The 19,452-nt window shown below is 44.1% G+C and overlaps 1 protein-coding gene across 5 annotated transcripts in view; it reads right to left on the minus strand.

Annotated features, from left to right (window-relative positions):
- qkia (QKI, KH domain containing, RNA binding a) overlaps positions 1-11,839 on the minus strand; it is a 79,254-nt gene extending 67,415 nt beyond the window's left edge. For 2 of the 5 annotated variants that reach the window (XM_086048846.1, XM_086048844.1), the window contains exon 1: positions 11,353-11,839. In XM_086048846.1, the coding sequence (XP_085904972.1) occupies positions 11,353-11,497 (145 nt within the window). In that variant the 5' untranslated portion in view covers positions 11,498-11,839. The remainder of the gene's footprint in view (positions 1-11,352) is intronic. The other 3 variants (XM_086048847.1, XM_086048848.1, XM_086048849.1) reach the window with 2 other exon arrangements.
- Positions 11,840-19,452: the final 7,613 nt, after the last annotated feature.

A 19,452-nucleotide genomic window follows, 5' to 3' on the forward strand; every position in this document is an offset into this window, starting at 1 on the left:
CTCGGACTGTGGATGCAGGTGGCGAAGATAACTTTGCTTCCTGTCCACACCCCAACAAACAACTGAGACCACCGTCCTCTCAAAGTGCAAGCGGGAGAATCTTTTCCTACTCGCCACCGCGACCTACACTTTAAAAAAAAGCTGTGGTCGATACTGCGAAACTGCAGTCCTGTCCGTGGCTGTAACGCAGATTGCAAAGTGGGAGAAGTCGTGTTTATGAGTTTTTACTGGTTGTGTGTTCAAAGTGCTAGCCTTCACTCGTCCCTCCGGACAATTTTGCAGAAGATAATTTGCAGTCGGCTATGGTGTTGTCATCCATGTTTACCTCGAGGTAAGGTTACATGGGTCCATAAGGTATACGTGCTGCTTCACCAGTTGCGAGTGTGGACATGAAGGAAAGACACAAAGAAAACCATTGCGAATCATCTGCAATAATATGAGTTGACTTTGAGACGAAGCTATGTGTCTGGATCATTACATAACTTTTAAACGGGAAGTTGACTCCAATAAAAATATTTGCAATTAATATGTTCTATGCGCCTTCACTAGTCTAAACATGGCATTCTGATTAATATTGGGTTTGTGGAATATGAGTTAAGCAACAAAATCCACACGTTTTTAAAACATCTCAGGGGGCGGCCATTTTGCCACTTTTGTCGACTGAAAATGACATCACAGTTGCTCAGGGCTCAACCAGTCACGGCACACCTGTTTTCTGAGCCATGATTGGTCGTTATCTGTGTCAAACAAACTGAAGCAAGGTATCGGTGTCAGAGTTTTTTTTTTTTTAGTACAGAGTGGGATCAAAACATTCAGAGATTGTCCAACGCCAACTAAATTCTCCCCATTCTCAGTCCTTCAACCAGTATACTGTATTCCCTTGCAACAAATAAGTGCTATCAATCAGATAGCGGTTGGTAACATTTAATTGTAATGCTTTGACAAATAATGTCGGCAGCCTGCCAAAAAGTGCAGCACTGAAAATGTGAGCAAACAGGAACGAGCGCATTCTCTTGATCCCCTCTCATTACGAGGGAACGAGGTCACTCGATTACTACACCAACGTTTGATGCCAGGGAACGGAAACAAAAGCAAGCAAGGGCGGCCTGCACCTTTTACTTGGCAATTTGTTTTAAGTCTTGTGTTTTGCGACAAATACAAAATAGCACGAGAGCCCGGGTAGACAATTTGCTCCTGAATATCGGGGTAGCACGTCAACCGCTACCTAGAGACAAGTGTATGGATGCTTCATTGCTTATGTGTTTGTGGGCTTAGTCCGAAGACAAAACATGTTACATCACAAGTATAAGTGGGAGCTAGCGCTCTTTTGCTCCGCCCATCCTTGACGAAAAGGCCTGTTGAAACCCGCAGCCTGTCTTTTAAGTTTTAGTGTAATAGCTACTTGTCCCTGTGTGAAAACAAGCATCACAGCATTTACACACATCACTATGTTCCTTTATTACTGAAGCAAACAATGTAGACATAATAATACACTACCGCGCAACAATATGAAGCACGACATCTTTTTACATACTGATTATGGACTTTGTGTAAAAGTAACAGCTGAAGAGAGTCTGGGTTGGAAACAGAAACAAATCCATGCCCTTGACTAAAATATCAACAAAATAAATGGGCCGAAACACAGTTACGATTTTATCAGAGAGAAGACTGACGGCAACAAGAAAGAGTGTCAAGTATAATAGTGCAGCTATCAAAGCTGACGGAGTAAGCTAATGTTAGCATGTGTGTGTTGATGATGACGAATTTGCTTAGCCGGTTAGAAGTGCGGTACTAGAACAGTGCCTGGAAAAATGTCAACAGCAAAGTACAAAGTACAGAGGAGGAAGTACCATGCATTGGGAACAAGAGGAAACAGGCTTTGCTGTGAGATAATGCTAACTTGTTCTTTGGGATGTGCTACTTTGTAAATTGCTTATTGTGAAGGAAAGGCATTACAAAAAATAAAAATAAAATACAATAAAACAGCTTCCTGGCCTCCCTCGATGGAATTTCATATTTTTTGTCTGGTGGATCAGTTTTGTCTAGTCAACAGGGTCAAAAGTACCATTTATAAAGTGGAAAGAAAAAGACACATTGCAGAAAACCCCCCACAAGAAATCCTTTTTCACGCTCAAGGTTTCGCCGAGCATTTGGACATGAGAGCTTTGCAAATCCGAGAGGGGGAGCGCACACAAGATTGCAGACAGCGTGTTGTTCTCGAGCAACATTTAAGCCTGCGAGTGATTGTGTCAAGAGCCACGCGCATCGCTAGCATCCCCGAGCACAGGGCGGGCGAGCGCTTGGGCTGATGCGAAGCGACAGGCCACGTTGCGGGCCTTTAACGTCACCACTGGTCCTCACATGGATGAGGCGAAGGCGCCTCGGGGTGGAATACCTCGCGCACAAGTGGGGAAAAGGGGGCTGCAAAAAGAAAACATATGGAAGGAAGAGGGCAAAATGAAACGCAGAGGAAGAGATGATGAAGAGACGGATGAGGAAAAAGAGGGGGGGATGCGAGTCACTCCGGACAACGAACAAATGTTAAAACAAAGACAAAGCCAGGAAAATGAGTCATTCTCTTGAGACAGTGATTGTCTGCTTCGGAAAACATCGGGACAAGGACTGAACTTGCCGTGTGCCGAGTGGTACCGTGCCCACCGGCTGGGTGCGATGCTTGTGTCGCTTCAAGAAAGTGAAGACATTGGGCGTGCGTGAACATGACGGAGTAAATACAATCTAGGAGCATGTGATGGGTGGGAAAGACAAATAAGAGGTGACAGAGAGACGAAGAGACAAGTCCATCTCCGGAAAGACTTTAGCGCCTTACGGTGTCGACGGCATCTGGCACCTTGACAGCTTGCGCCAGCGCACACCTGTCCAGGCTGTAGCTAGGTGCCATCACTGTTTAGCCGCATGTACCTTTCTCTTGGAGACATCTTTTTTTTTTTTTTTTGTCTAGTTACAGTGGAACCTTGACTCTCTTGTCCAAATTGTATCCAAAAATAAGCCTTAAATGTCATCAGAATGTTTTAAAGTTAGCGCATCACATGAGCTGACGGCAAGGCACAAGGACTCCGGCGGTGTCCTGTACTTTTGTTCCACAATCTTCCGGTGTCTTGAAAAAGTAAACATAGCAATTTTATCCGACGCAAATCATTTAATCAGTAGCTTGTTCCAACACATACCTCAAAGGAAATATTTACAGTAGACAGTCTTGAGATGTAATCAAAGGCAGTCAAAAATTCTGACGCCTTTCAACTGCCCTCCCCCATTAACTCCTTCACTGCCAGACATTTTCAGAACCTAACGTTTGGGAAAAAATGTGAAAAAAATAGTATCAATTCTGGGATTGAATGGCCGGACTGTGAAAAGACAAGACAATTCGTCACTGGCAGTGAATAAGTTAAGATGTTCCAAGCGTGTACCCCGCTTTAGGAGACATGAACTGGTGACGACTCAACTGAGATGCGCAGAGGTCCGTGCCAGGCTCTGGCAGATAGACATCACTTGTGTGCAAGAACCCACAGCAGTGTCTGGCCCAATAATACACAAAAAAGCCCATTGTGTCTCTTGTCATTGGTAGAGGGGAGGAAGGCTGGGACTAGGGGGTGGCGTGTGGAGCTGAGCAAGGGGTCAATAACCTTCCCCATAGCTAACAAGATGACCTCATTCACATCACATGGGAGGAATTCTACCACCCCCCCGCCCCACACACGCATACAACCACCCCCGCCCCCACTCTATAATACTTACTAACCTCCTTCGCCTGACACGCCTTCCTCCTTTCAGTGAGAACAACTCATCAAGTGAGGAGCTGGGGCTAACTAACCCTTTCTTTCAAAAAGAGCAGAATTTGGCTTTTCTGTCAATGTCACAAATGGCGCTAAATAGGCTCTTTGTTTTGCCAATTAATGCCTCATTTATACAAAACCTCCCTTTGTTTTTTTCTGGTACTCGATCCCTGAACCCATTTTACTTCTACACCGATAAGGACAGGCTTTAAACGACAACGGATGGAAAATGCTGGCCGTTTTTTAGGGAACATGAAAACACAACATTTGACAATGATAGTGTCACGTGTATGTGTGTTAAGCATTCTGTCTGGTTGTGCCTAGGTCCCTCAGTCAAAACATAGTCTAAATGGCAGCGATTCGATTGCCTTTCTCACGCAAAATGTAGGTTAATGGAACCACTACTCACACCTAAGTATTTACAAAATAGCCTCCAGAAGTGGTCGGTGTCCCTGCGGATCAGTAAACATCTTGTCATCTTTTGGCCACACTACTCAGATTAAAACACACTTTTTATTCAAGTATAAATGTACCTTTGCGTGGTCAGTTTTTGGAACATGTCGGACATTGCGGAACAACACGACTGCAAGCCAGGGGGAGCTGGCGTAAAAGACGACAGTCTGTGCTTTGCTTTGCTGTGCGTGATGGCATCGCTGAGGCAGGGAAGATCCTGTTGCTGCCACTGAAACATTGCTGACTAAGTACCGCACGGGTGGGACAGTGGATTAATGACCGGCGTGAACAAAGTGTGCAATGGGAGAAAATGTGCACACGCTTCTCTCTGGATACCGTTGCAAGTGGCGTGTGGTGGTGCAGGTGTTAACACTGCCACAAATCTATAAAGAAATGCCTGACTTGCCTATTTAACAAGCATTTTAATGAAAGCATTGCAGATGAATTTCATGGGCTAAATCATTGGGAATTCTGACCATTACACCTACAGTGCACGGACCTTTTTGAGCATGTCAAATAGATTATTTGTCCAGTCATCCAGGAACATTTTCAAAGTCAAGTTCTTGCGTTCAAAACCATACCTTTTACCACCCTACTTATTTGATATTAGCAGAGCATAATCCAAAACGAACAAGGGTATCTCAGCCAATCCCTTTTATCGACAGATACTGTAATGCTACAGTGAAGCAAAAAAAAAAAAAAAAAAACAAGGTAACAACTCCACCGTCACACTGACTGGCTCGTTTGTTCGCTGAACCAAACAATACCGTCAATTCCAGGCTTTGTAAGAACTGCGGGGAGTCAGTTTTTCGTCCTCAGCGCTGGAGAACTATTTCCAAGGTGGCAGTCGCGCTAGAAAGACTTTCACACACTATGTCAATTTCATTCAAAGCAACACAGGGGAAATCTGAACGGACAATGCCGAGATGCAGTCATTGCAGATATAAAGCTTGTTAGATGGAGACAGTCTGTAGTGCAGAGTAAAGCAACAAAAAAATACAATTGACGTGGACAGAGTTTGAGTTGGAGCCGCAAGACTATTGTTTGGAGATGACTCAAAGACAATTGCAGAGCGAGTCTGAAGGTTTTGGGTTTAACCAAGGATGGAACAATGATAGTAAATGTAAATAAGCTAAAAAATAACAAGCAGAGGCTTTATTTAAAGCCAAAACACACAGTATTGACTGAGTTTATGTTCATAATTGATGGCAAAATTGGACCGACAGTGGTACCAATTGCATTGAAAGTAAAGCAATGCCTTGCCCAGATTAAAAAAACACGAGCTTTAACGCGGCGGCACAGACTTGAGACGGCGGTCTGACAGCGAGGTTAGAGTGTACGGCGCTTCATATTCAGATGACAGTGAGCTACAGAGGAATCAAACTGCCGCACTTTCCGTGGCCCCCGCGGGAAAAGGTGGCTGCAGCCCCGCCTGCTCTAGCCAGGCCTCACAGAAACAACAAGCAGCGGAGGACGGGTAAATTATTCATCTTTGATTTATCGGCCAGCTGAAAGCGAGTGAGACGTCACAGCAAAGGCTTCCGAGCCACCGGGAGGCCAAAGTACTAAAGGCTCTGGACCGGGATGAAGTGAGATTAACATGGAAAGTATCTGCCAAATGACAAATGTAGAGAACCATTAGCGGACTTTTAAGTAGCTAGGAGATGACATGCTGTGAAACACCACACATACATTTTAGCTTACATTAAAAAAAAAAACAAAGTGAAATCTGCCACGGAAGAGAGCGCAGCTGTGCAAAACAAACAAATATGCAGGAGGCTAAGCAGAAATTCCTTAGCTGGTTGCCAAAACTTGTTTCCTAGTCCTTCGCTGAAAGGACACAGAGAAAATTAATTCAGCCAGGGTGGGCGGGTAACAACGAGCCTGAATGAGCACTCAGTTCATTCCCCCCCCCCCACCCCCGCCTCATTTCTGGGATAAAAAGGGTGGGGGCAGAAAGCGGTGCCAAATACTGTAGTGTGATTCATGTTTTACTGAATTGTTACACACTAGAGGCTCTTTGTTGACTGAAAAAAAAAAAACGTTAGCTGAAGATGCAAGGGGGTGACTATGATGACAACAATGCGGGAAGGTGGTCAGCGCAGTTCTAAGAACAAACCGAACTTGAACACACCAGAGAGCAGAGACAAACAAACCTGTGGTGGAGAGGCTGCTTCATTACGCAATCGTAATTAGTCAAAAATAAATTGTAGCGACGACTCCGCCTCGGTGGCAGCGGACGGGCGCAGAACAGGCGTCGCTTGTCACACAGCTGGCCGTCTCGAAAGAGGGAAAACAAACCACTGACTCTCTCCAGAGTCTCAAATTGTGTCATTTCCTGTAGGTGTTTTTACAATGAGACGCAAATAAAAACGGAAGAACTTTTTTTTTTTTTAAAAAGCATGCTGACACGACACTAACCAAGGACAGAGGGTGGATCTGCGGCTTGTGGTGAAGGTGTAAAGACAAGTTGTATTCTTGTACCAATATTAGACGGATAAACAGGGCTTGCTTAAAAAAAAATCCTTTAAATTCTTGCACAGTTAGCCTGATTGTTGTTACCCTTAAAGCAGAACCGTGTTCAGACGACGGCGAGGCGAGATTGTAAGACTGAGTGACGCTCAGCGAGGGGAGGAGGCCGAGCAGAGGCGGCGGTTGATAAGGAGGCCCCAGCACTCGTGGGATTGAAGCCCGTGATAAGAGCCCGGAGCTGATGTCGGATGACTTTATCACACAGCACCTGCTGGGAGGTGCCAATGCTGATGCTGGGGCTCAGGGTGCAATGGGGGGCAGGGTTTAGGGTCAGGGATGACGGACCGAAGAGTAACCGGGCCATGTGGTGGCGCTCAGACGGCCGAGGCGAGGCGGGCAAAGTGGAGTCCTGCTTTCACCACTACCAACTATATTTGAATTGCACTACAATGTAACAAGTGTGTGGGAAAGCTTCTCTCCTTGATTGTTTCAGAAAAAGGAATACTTTGTTTTTTTTTTTTTTTGCATAGTTTCCAAATATGCAAAGTAAACAACACGTCCGTTAAATACTCAACAGCACAATGTGGTCCAACTGAACCTGAAATGGTTTCGCAATCCAACAAAGCAGGAAATTGACCTGACATTCCAAGGGAAATGGAGTAGAAAGGTAGAAGGAGAGTTCAAAATCCAGGATAAGACAACTGCTCTCCTGCTTTCGAGTTGGTATTTTCATATTATTGCATTTACTCTGGTGTTGTTTGAGTACACACCCTTTGACGGCGCTAACACTGATAAGCAAAAAAGGAAAATGGAAACCACGATATAGAAGAACCGAAAAAGAAACTTAAACACTACACGGTTTGCAGTGGAGTTATACAATAAACAATTATACTTGCGTACTTATTAGCCCATTCATCACCTTTGCAGTAGTGTGCAGATTTTCCACTTCAATATATGGACTACTTTAGGTTTCGTTGGGGACCACCGGCAGGTCACACACCAATGGTGTTGTCTTCTGAGCCACACTTTAAGAAACATTGGTAACAGGGCAACACACACATCCAGAACAATACCAGCACAAAGCCTCCATATTTGAATTCAACAAAGGCAGATCCGGCTCAGTAAACCGGCGCACAGAATGGCGCTCGTTAATTAAATCACAGTTTATGAAGTGGTGCTTAGGGAAAGGATGCAGGGGAGGGGGGGGGGGGCGTGATGGCGGATAAAACAAGTTTCAACTTGCGACGATGGCCCGGCAAAACACCCCCGATTGACTCGTTCTGTCAGCCTTTAGCGGCGCACTAAGCAGAAGCAGCGCGGTGCTCTATCCTAATAGATACCGCATTGATTGTGTGTCAGAGGTTAGAGAAGGTCTCTTCCTGTGCCGAATACACACAGTCAACCCGGAAAATGTCCTCACTCTATCGAGGCGTAGGAAACGATAACGAGAGCGGGTTTACAAAAGAAAACAAGGGGAGGACCTACGACATTGTCCCGTTTGTCAAACTCTCTAAACAAGCATTCCCGAAGGAACAGTCTCCATCTAAAGGTGTCCTCCAATTGCCGGCAGCTCCCCCGGGGAAAGTCAGAAAAACAAGCAGAGAATCGCGGAGGCGCAAAGGCGAACGAGTGGCATCATGCACGGCGGTTGCGCCGCTTCGGGCCGCTCTACGAAGTCGACGGCAGCCTGTAAAATCTATTACACAAATCTCAAAACGAGCCCCCGGCGAGAGTTTTGCTTTGATTAAACAATTCAAAATCAATGCCAGTCTTTGGATCGTGATAGAAAAATGCCACAAAAATAAAATCGCTTCCGCCTTATGTTCTACTAACTTACAGCATCCTGCTCTTCCCAACATTGCTGCCTGTTATATGGGCTGTCTTCTCCTGCCAAGTGAAAATATAGCAATTTGAAGCTGTGTGCTGGCTGGCAGGCTGTAAAGATAAATACATTTTAAAAAACACCATAGCAGGTGTCACCTCGGGGAGATGAACAACTGGAAACGCAGGAGGGGGGGGTGGGGGGCCCTTCCAAAGGGGGGCACGGGGATGTCAATCTGCTCCAATGACCTTGAGGCACTACATACATGTCAGCAACAAAATGGGTGCGCATGGACGGGCGATCGCTGGAGCAGGGTGGGGTCTGCTTTCCCCCTTTTCATAGTAGCAGCTGTGGAGGCATGCACTAAAAAAATGGGCAGGCGAGGCAGGGGAATTCACGCAGCTGTCAGCCTAGCATACTTCAGAAAGACACTTTCAGAAAAAGTATCCGTAGAATTCAGCTGCAAGTAGTTAACTGGTTGGGGCACAATATTCAAAAAAATGTTTCACCATGGGCGGGGTCCACCTTACATCAGAGCCCTGGCTTGCGAGCGTAGCCCCAAATGTCACACCAGGATGGCAAACCCCTCAACGACCAGGACAAGAAAAGCAAACAGCCCCTAACGGGATCCAGACGTTCCGCCCTCCCCTGCACCGGGGTGACTTTCATAGCACGTACACGAAATTTCTGGCGCTGGGGTAATATTTGGCTTGGTGCTGTGGAAACCCCTCGTAAACCTCAACACAGCTTCAGGGAGGTGGAAGTGAGGCTTGGGAATCACAAATGGGGCGTCATTTATTTCTTAAACAAGGCTAAGGAAAACATTTTGCGCATCCACCGTCTTTCACTAACACAACAATGTCGTTGTAAAACTCCTATATTATTTCAAGAAATGATACAAATAAACATATAATGTATGACGCTTAGCTGCTTAACTACCTGGAAACACCAAGACTTCAAAGCAGCTCAACCCGGATAGCGTCAGGACCAAAGGAAAACTCTTTGTAACATTTACAACAACTGATTTGAGAGGTTTTGCATTCTGGGTAAAAGGCAGAATCGGGGAAATTACAAGGTACATCTGGACATTGTAATCTGATTCCCCAAAAATAGGACGTGGGAGGTCTGCACCCCACTGAGTGCCAACGGGTTGGGAGCAATTCAGATTGTTCATGGTACTTTTGGAACATCTTATGCTGTTGGGGCCACAGTGGGCACAACAGTTGACACAATGCTGAGCTATAAAACCATAGCAACATGTACAGACAACTCTCTGTTGTTATATTCTTCAATAAGAATCATTATCCATGTATTAATACAATGGTTAAAGTGTAGGTACAAAAGTAGGTGCCAAACCTCAAAAGAACATAGCTTCTAGCCTCTTCTCTTAACATTTTAGGAGTGCAGTGATAACTCATACTACGCAATGTATACTAATTATGTTTGAGACTGTTGAAAGGTTTTTAATTTAGAGTGTCACATGTCACATTGCGCAACACATTGTGTCATTTCTCGAGCAGGTCCAATTCTATAACTTTGGCTTATCATCCATCTTTCAGGGAGACGAGAAATCTGTGCAGACCGGTTTAGCTGCTGCATACTGGGGCACCTACGCAACCGGGCAACGTCGAAAGTACACAAATATGGTGCGTAATATCCGTACTCGGTCGTGTAAAAAATACAATGACAAAAAGAACAAGAAGGCAGTTTTGTATATTTATATCGTGTGAGTATGCGAGGCGGGTTTCATTCCAAGTGTCGCCGTCCGGCGTTGTGCTTCTACCACCGGGTGGCTGTGGCGCTCTCTAGCGTCCCCTGCTCGGTTACATAAAACCCGCTTCGCCCTGCCTCTCACACCGGCTTAGGTTGTTGATACTACCGACATTGAGGGGCCAATCCACTGTTGTGTGCGAAAAAAAAGAAAATATATCACAGCAACAAGCAAAGGGTGGCAGGCAAATATGTTTTAGTGGTAGACACAAAAGGCCGACGTTAGGCTATTTTTTATTTCGACAACCAGCGCAGCTAAACGGAGAAAATAAAAGCAGAAGTAAAACCTTGCTTGGTTTCATGTGAAGTCGTAGTTGGAGGACGAATGAGGGTAAAGAGACGGAGGCAAAGTTATGGAGGCTTTCCAAGCCTCGACTGGCCATTGTTTGGGCAAGACGCACACCAACATTCCTCCGCGGTTTGAGCTCGCCCGCTGGGCAACAACTCTCACAACGTTCCAAACAACAACCAAAAAAAAAAAAAAAAAAATCTCACACTTTACGTCTGCGTGAAGTCGAGTGTCCCTTCAGTTGCTGTTCGTAACGCCTTTCACGAAGACAAAAAAAAACAACAAAAAACGTAGCTAAGTTTTGATCGAGCGTAGAGGCTAGCTTGAAAATGTGGCTAGCCCCCCTCCGAAGCTAAAACTACTGGAACATGTGGAACTAGGGCCCGGGCTAGATGAATACTACGAGCGCCTAAAGTGGCCCAAAAGTTCACATTAAACGCACTCTGGGGGTTGTTAAATCGCAACACGCGGCGGGTGACATGTTGAAAAGTGTTTTGAACCCGAGTAAGTGAAAGTTTTCATCTAGTCACAAAGTCAACATCACTAATCTCAGAAACTCAAATAACACCCGCGACACTTCTTTACAACGTGTTACAATTCTGGTATATTAAAAAAAACGAATTGGATGAGTATGTATGGTCATTACGAGGCGTGATTTATGTACAGCCAAAACGGTTCGGACGCGGGACGTCGCTTTCCTGCCACCCGGGTGGTAGCAGCACCACTACCACCACGCCGCCGCCGCCGCCGCTCACCTTCATCGAGAAGCCGCTCGAGGTGCGTGAAGATGCCGCAGAGATTGGGCAAGCTGGTCATAAGCTTCTTCTCGTTCAACAATTGCATCAAATAGTCGGGGCTCGGCCTCGGTCGCTCCTTCACTTCGACCTCTCCGACCATCATCTTTGCGGCGGGGAGAGCGGAACACGAAGCACCGCCGAACACAGAATCCTTCTTTTCGGGGGTGGGTGAGAGGGGTGAACGAAGAAAAGAGAGAAAGGGGAAAAGAAAAAAAAAACTTGCGGCTTCCGATCCCTCGCTTCCCTCCGCTCCTCGTGAGAACAATATTCTGGAATGCCCCCCGTTTCCCGAATTGTTGCAGGCTCGCTGTGTTCGTATTGTTTGAGCGGCGGAGGAGGACAAAAAAAAGAATGCGTTATTTCCTTTCGCTCGTGGAGACGGTGTGCGCTCGGGGACGTTCGATTCCTCCACTGTAGGCGCGAGGGACTGTTCTGCCGGAACGGGTCCGTCCTTCCTCGCCGGCGATTGGCCAGTGTACTTTCATTGGGCTAATGGGACAGCCAATAAGCGCCGGGAGCTGAGGCCTCCAGAGGCGGGGCTGGCTCGTGGCGAAAATTGATTGATAGGAACGAGGGCCAATCGCGCGTGCTGCGCAGGAATGCACATCAAGCTCCTGAAGTGTCAACACAGAATATTATCCAGGGTGGGTCAAAATTTGGTAATGTATACTCTTAAAAAATGTTTTTATTACATTTACGCTTATTTATTACAGTTACTTTTATTTAACACCGTTTTAATGTCGTAAAAAAGCTAGAACAATTCTCCTATAAACATTGCAAATTTTCCTGAAATATTTCCCATCTGCATCAATTTCAATAAACTCTTCAAAAACAAATTCTTTTAAATTACAGTAGTAGTCAGGCAAACGTTAGGTTTCCAAAATAGGGTTTCAATGGAAGTGATAGGCTTTCATGGAAGGTTCAGGTTTTCAAAATATCGAGGCTTTCATGGAAGGTTCAGGTTTTCAAAATATCGTTTCTAGCCAGGGTTCAGGTTTCAAGTTAGGGTTTCTAGCCCAAGTTAGGGTTTGTAGTTTGGGTTTAAAATCACTATTTCAAGATAGGGTTAGTGTTTTAAGCAAAGATTGATGTTTCAAATTGGGGTTTCAAGGCAGTGTTTGGGTTCAAAGATTTTTCAGGAGGGTTCAGGTTTCACGTTTCTAGGGTTCTAGCCAAAGTTCCGGTTTGAAGTTGCATTTCTAGCCTGAGTGAAGGTTTGTAGTAAGGGTTTCAAATTATGGTCTCAAGCTAAGATAAGGGTTTCAAAATATAGTTAGGTAGGTGGGTAGCTATGTTTTATTGTCACTCTGCAGTATGTGTGAAATATACATATTGAAATGTTGTTATCAAGTTTCAAAGAGTTTCAAAAACATGACATGAAACAATACAGACAGAACAAACCCAACAAAATCATCTTTTCAAGTCATACATACTCTTTGTAGTTTGAAGCGGCTATAGATGAAAGAGAAATTTGAAGTCTCCTTTCACCAGTTGATCATTGATGTCACGATCACAGCAATGGACGATGTCACTCATGTTTGCTACAAGCAACGTTTGAACGTAAACAAGCAACTGTAACATCCGACGGCAAGAAACACATATTCAAAAAACATGGTTCAATTCTCCAGTTTCTGGTTTCAAAGCAAGTGTTGGGCTTTCATGGACGCTCAAAGACAGGTCAATGTTATAAAACAATCATGAAATGTTATCTTTTCTTATCCTATGTTTCTTATGTTATCTTATCACTTACAGTAGGTAGCCTACAAGCCAGGGAAACTACAATAAACTTACCGTTATCTTATCTATGTTATTTTTAACCCCCAAATTGTCTTTGAAGAAAATATAATAGCCTGTGCTTGCGATGTGTAGCCCAGGACAGTCATTAAACAACATTACAGATCAAATGAAGCTTTTGCTAGCAAGCAGCACAATGTCCACAAACCACTGAATGGCTCCATGTGTGTGGTCACCTGTCACTAAGCAGAATTTGTATGGAAACAATCATTTTTGCCCAGTAAAAAAAAAAACAAAAAAAAAAACATTTTTTTTCCAGTAACTTTACTGTTTCCTTGGTAACTTGGCAATTTGCGTTTGGTGATGTGTCCATGCGCTACATACACACAGTGTAATATTATGAAGTGTTGTCTCCACAAGTAAAAATGTTTTTGTTGACTTTATGGGAGCATACTTTGTCCTCACTGTGGGCTCTGCTTAAGTAGAAGCCGCTGTAGTCAGGGCTTACATTATTTGCGATGGTAATATTATGTTCAATATGCTAACCCTGTTCAAGAAACAATTACAGGGGAAGGCAACCCCAAAATATTCTTTGCAATATGTTCTATAGGCCTTCGCTAGTCTAAACACGGCATTCTGATTAATATTGTGTTTATGGAATATGAGTTAAGTGTGTTTATGGAATATGAGTTAAGCAGCAAAATCCATACATCAGAATGCCATGTTTAGACAAGTGAAGGTGCAGAGAACATATTGTTAAGAAAATGTTTGGACTGACTTCCCCCTTAAAAAAAAAACAAACATACTTTGTCCCCTTTAAGACTTTTGTTATAATCTAATTGTAATTTAGTTTGTCTGTGTAATAACATCCTAAGGTATGCGTTGATGGATTGCTGGAAATGCCACTCCGTCAATGTGGCCACTGTGATCTGGGCAAATGTGATCAACCGGACAAGGCCAAATCAGAAGAGTGTTGCATCATACCACGCGAACTGTAAAAGTCATCCCTTGGCATGATCGTAAAAATACATTAACGCCATTGCGAGGTTATTCAAGGTCACCGTTCTCTCCTCTGAGTAGCCATTGCGGCACGATAACACTTATGATTTGGTAGCGCCGCATGCCCATTTGGTACTCGATTAGAAATATTTTTTTAAAACCGTTTCCATTGATTTGGATGACAACGTTACAGGTTACCATTGCGTCAGGTCAAATTACGAGCACAAATATGACATCAGCATGTGCGGTCCACGTCCGAACACGACGCCTATTGTTACCCAAGACTTGTACATCTTGTTATCCATCTTGGGACCCATTGATCAACGCCGCCGTAATCAATAGAACCTTTTCATCGTCCTGTCCTTGAGAGGACCTTTCTACATAACCTCAGAAGATTAACATGCTTGATCAATGGGACAAATGCAAAACCGTCAAGCTAACTCTAGTTTCTCACACTGGAAATGGAAATGGTATAAATTTACAGTACAATATATTCAATGTACCGGTAATCAGATTTTGCTTGTTACAGATTATATGTTGAGTGGGAAATGTGATTTTTTGGGGGAAAAAATGTGCCACAAATAGTGGCCAGGAGTGTTTTATTTATTTATTTTATTTTACTGTTGATGAATGGAGGCATCTATTTGGAAAGGAAGTTCTTGATTTGTACATTTTGAAAAATAATATTTAACAATACAGTTGTACATTTACTTGCAAACATGAAATGTTTCTAGTTTTGAGCAATCACTTGGTCGATTTATTGCTTTGTGTTGTGAGCCAAAATCTGAGTTAGCTTAATTTGGCCATGCTCCTTATAGAAAATATCAGTGTCAAGTTCTTTTCTTTTGTTTTTAATACAATACAGTGCATGTTTCTCATTAAAAATCTGGAAAAAAAAAGTGCTGTTTTTTGGGGGGGCTGGGCTGGAATGGATTAATGGCAACTGCATTAATTTCAATCGGGAAACCAGATTTCATATCGTGTAAAGTGAGGGACAAGGTTGGTCGTGGAAAAAAATTCAACTCTTAATCCAATGTACCACTTTACTGTATGTGTACCTTGGGAGGATATTTCTAAATTAAATGCCTGATCAATGGGACGCTTGCAAAAAACAAACAAACAAAAAAAAAAAAAACGGCAACTACATCCAGTTTCTCAGACTCCGTGATGAAAATGATGGTTTTGATTTAAGCAGCTGTTGGCTGCACAAAAAAAGGTGTGGGTATATAGGGTCTGCTTAAATCCGACCGCCCCTTCCCTGCTCTCGGGCCTCATTCAATTTGTCCGCTTGCTGCTCGCCCACTCGCATCTTTGTAAGAGTGAGCCTCCTCGCCGCCTCCGTGAGTGCTCCAACAGCTGCACTCTGACCCTTCTGGCTTCAGCTTGTCGCCATTGTGTGGACGAAGGCTACCTTGGAGCCTTTAAAAGAGCAGACCGGCGGAAAAGTTATCAGACAAATGGAGAGATTCGTGAGTCGCATTCGGATAGGTTTGATCTGGATGAAACCGATCAGCCCGCAATGTTGTTACACGGTTGCCTTAACGACCATGCCCGCCCTGCTACGATGCCCTTTAACCAGAGTCTACATATAGCTGAGGTATGTTATTGCTGTAATTACCACTGAGCTTTATTTAAGCCTATTTGAACAAGCCTGCCTTGAAAATGATCACACGTTTTATAACAGGCTACAAAAATCGGATCAATGGACAGATACATGAAAGACAGTAAAACAGGTGGATGAATAGATAGGTAGGTAGGTACGTAGGTAGGTAGTTAGGTAGGTAGATAGATAGGTAGATAGGTCGCAGTGGCGGAGCCAGAACGTGGCTAATGATTGGGCCTGGAAAAATCAGGGCGGGCCTGAATATTTCTCTCACTGAGCACAATCCTCCTGTCCCGACACATCGTATACTCAAATAAAATGACAAACTGAATATGAAGTTCAAATCTTCCTTAGACGACCACAATTATGCCATTCTAAATATTCAATGAAGTAAAAACACAACAAAGTGCAAATTAAAACATAGTTTAATAATTTTTTTTTTTTTTTTTCATGAATCTCACTGGGTGGGCAGTCTGTCAATCTGGGTGGGCACCCACAGCTCCGCCCCTGATAGGTAGATGGATAGATAGGTAAATAGGTAGATAGATAGATAGGTAGATAGATAGGATAGATAAGAGGAAAGAGATAGCTAGAGAGATAGAATATATATGCATAAATACATATAGCCATTAATGTCTAAACCAACCAACCAACAAAAGTGTGTACACCCCTACGTGAAAATGTGTAAATTGTGCCTGAAGTGTCTTGGCCAGTCCATCACTTTTACCCTCTGGGGAGCTACATACATTCATTGAGGGAACCATGAATGCCAACATGCACTGTCACATACTGAAGCAGATTATGATCCTCTCCAAACGGAAACCGGGCCGCAGGTCAGTATTCAGACATGATAACATCGACGCCAAACACACCTCCAAGATCACGACTGCCTTGCTGCAGGCATTCCAGAGACAAGCCTATTTCTATACAAACAATTCAAAAGTGCATTTTCACCATTATGTCCCCTCTAAGTGGATGACACATCCAATAACTATCATAGCTTAAAAGTACATATGATTGAAAGTCGGTCGAGAAACAAACCAAAAGATTTTTGCAGACACCCGAAAGCTTTTTATCTTGCGTGTGTGCTTGTTGACTTATTTTCTCAAATCTTAAAAGCATCGGAAAAAGTCACAAGACGCATTGCATCAAATGGAAGCTGGCATTTATTGCAGGCTCTGAAAACGGATTTAGTCCTTATCTCTAATAATGCGCATGTTCATTTGAACCTTGGCACGCGCGTGCGTGCGTGCGTGCGTATGCGCCGAAACCCATACATCTTCAGCGCGTGTGAATACAGTCACAGGTGGACCAACTTAAATGTGTGTGTGTAAACACAAGTGATATTAATCACCACTCCTGCCATTCTTTGTGGCTTTGTCAATTTTCATAACACGCTTTCTATTCAATGATTAATCCAATTAATATCCAGATAATTAAGGAAGATGCGTTGAGGCTGTGAGCTCCCTCACAATGAGCTCACTAAAGTGCCCCGAGTTCTCCACTGGAAGCGTGCCAACGGCACCGGTTGGCTGACAGTGGCGTGCCTCGCGGTACCAGCCAGTGCCGCGGGCCTCCAGTCTGTCTGTGACGACACTCCTGATGTGGCGCTAGAAGAGCCCAACGGGCACATTTATCAGCAACAACAACAACGTTTTGTTCTTGTGAGCTAACTAGTTCTGCAAAAGAATGAGACGGATGGATAAACAGACACAGGCCAGAACGTTACGGTACTTACAACCTAACTCAAAAAACGCAATTGAATTGACTAATTATGTTCGTATTGGAAGTTGGATGTCAGGGACATTGTCACTTGTCAAGCACACGTACTTGTTTTTAACAGAAAAGGGTAACATTTTGTTGCATTGCTGCTGCTTGTTTAATTCACCCGATTTGAAAGCGTGAAAGGGTTTTACAACCGGAGTCCATCTTAAATGCTGATTAGCGCTACACTGACAGCTAATGTATCAGTGGGCTTGGCAACAGCAAGCAAGGGACCATAAGACCAAACCCAAAAAATGCTTGCAATATCTCAATGTTTTGAAATGTGAAGACAATTTGCAATTTTGGTATTTTAGCAAGTAACATTAAGTCAATGAACATAATTTGCTTTCGCGGGCCGCATAAAGAGATGTGACAGGCTGGATTTGGCCTGACGTCTGTGATGTATAGGGTATTAAAAAGACGATTTCAACCCGTCATATATAAGGGTCCGTCATATATATAAGGGTCTTGCCTACGAACCCAACCGGTAGTTACTGTCCACCGTGCCCAGGATTTGAACCCTTGTGTCCAAAGTGAGCAGTGACCCATCCAGCCGCCACCGAGGCTTTCCAAGAATGTTACTCAAAATGTCCGTCAAATTCCATACACAACAAAAATCTGTCCAAAATGGAGACCGCACCCAAATGGAATCTTTATAATCAACCTAACCCAAAGTAAACCAATCTGCTCAAAATCCACAGCTACGCAGCGAGTGAGCTAGGAAACAACCCAGCATTTTTTTGTGTGTGTATTCAGTTCATTTTGAAGATTCATTTTTAGGGAGTTTCTCTGTAACAAAGATTGTGAAGTAATGTGAAGATTGCCTCCGGTTTTTTTTGTACGTGAACTGGCTCTCCAGAAGTGAAAACTGCCACATTTCCATAAGCAGGTGGTGCCTTGCACAGTCTCGAGAGTCTCGAGGAGAGGGAGAGGGTGGGCTGGGACACTTCTATCCATCATGTTACATTTGACACCTACCCGCCGACTGGATTACAGGGTTGAGGAAGGCCAAATATGTTTTCAAGTTAAGCCAGTTTCATTTATGGGCCAGTGGAATGATTTATCCTGGCCAGGTAGGAATGCTCCCTCTGCAGCTTCCAAGGAATCTGGTGGAGTATTATAATGGCAAATTTCCTGGCTTCGGAGGTGGTATCCGAAACTCCGCCGCCTATGAAAGCTGCCTGCCCCTCCCCCCGACTTGCACTGTGTGCAAGTTACAAAAACAAAATGGGGCAGATGAAGTCGACCCGGTTATTCCCTGGCCTCGGAGATAGAATCAGAAGCCCCTTTCAAGTCAAAGTTGGCTTTTTCCCCCCATATCACTGTGAAAGCTACTGGCAGAGAATTGGGAGGTTAGTTGACCCGGCCATTTCCAGGCTTCTGAGGTACTATCAGACGCCCCTTTCATAATTGTTGACAAAGTTCCCATGTTGCCAGCCTGTGTGAACGATACCAACACAAAATGACCTTTGCTAGCTACGGAGTTAGGATCGGAGCCTTTTTCACACTGCCCATAAAAATTGCCCTTTTTCCCATGTTGCTGTTCTGTGTGAAAAGTACCAACATGGACTGGGGGAGGATCAAGTTAACCATGCGGAAAAATCTGGTAGAATCAAAGGCTGGACGATGGGTGTGTGAATGCGAAAAGTAGAAAGGCAGGGCACCTCATGTATCTCATTATCTGAATGCGTGAATCCCTGCCGGTTGAGTTGAAGGTCTTGGTAATAGTTGCGGGATTGTGTGTGTGTGTGTGGATCTGGGCGTCACGTGTGAAAAAGGCTTCATTTGTTTTTCACCGTGGTGCACTTGTGGTTAGCACGAGGTTCCAAAGTTCGGGTTTCAAATCTGCTTCCTTCCTCTTTGGAGTTTGCATGCCTGTGTGTCTGCCAACCTATTTTTTTTTTTTTTTACCATTTTTTTGGTAATAGCATTTTTGCTGTTTTCTCTAAAAACCTTAA

The sequence above is a fragment of the Filicampus tigris genome, chromosome 13 (genome assembly GCF_054856515.1).
Source record: "Filicampus tigris isolate MCC_2025a chromosome 13, RoL_Ftig_1.0, whole genome shotgun sequence".
NCBI lineage: Eukaryota > Metazoa > Chordata > Actinopteri > Syngnathiformes > Syngnathidae > Filicampus > Filicampus tigris.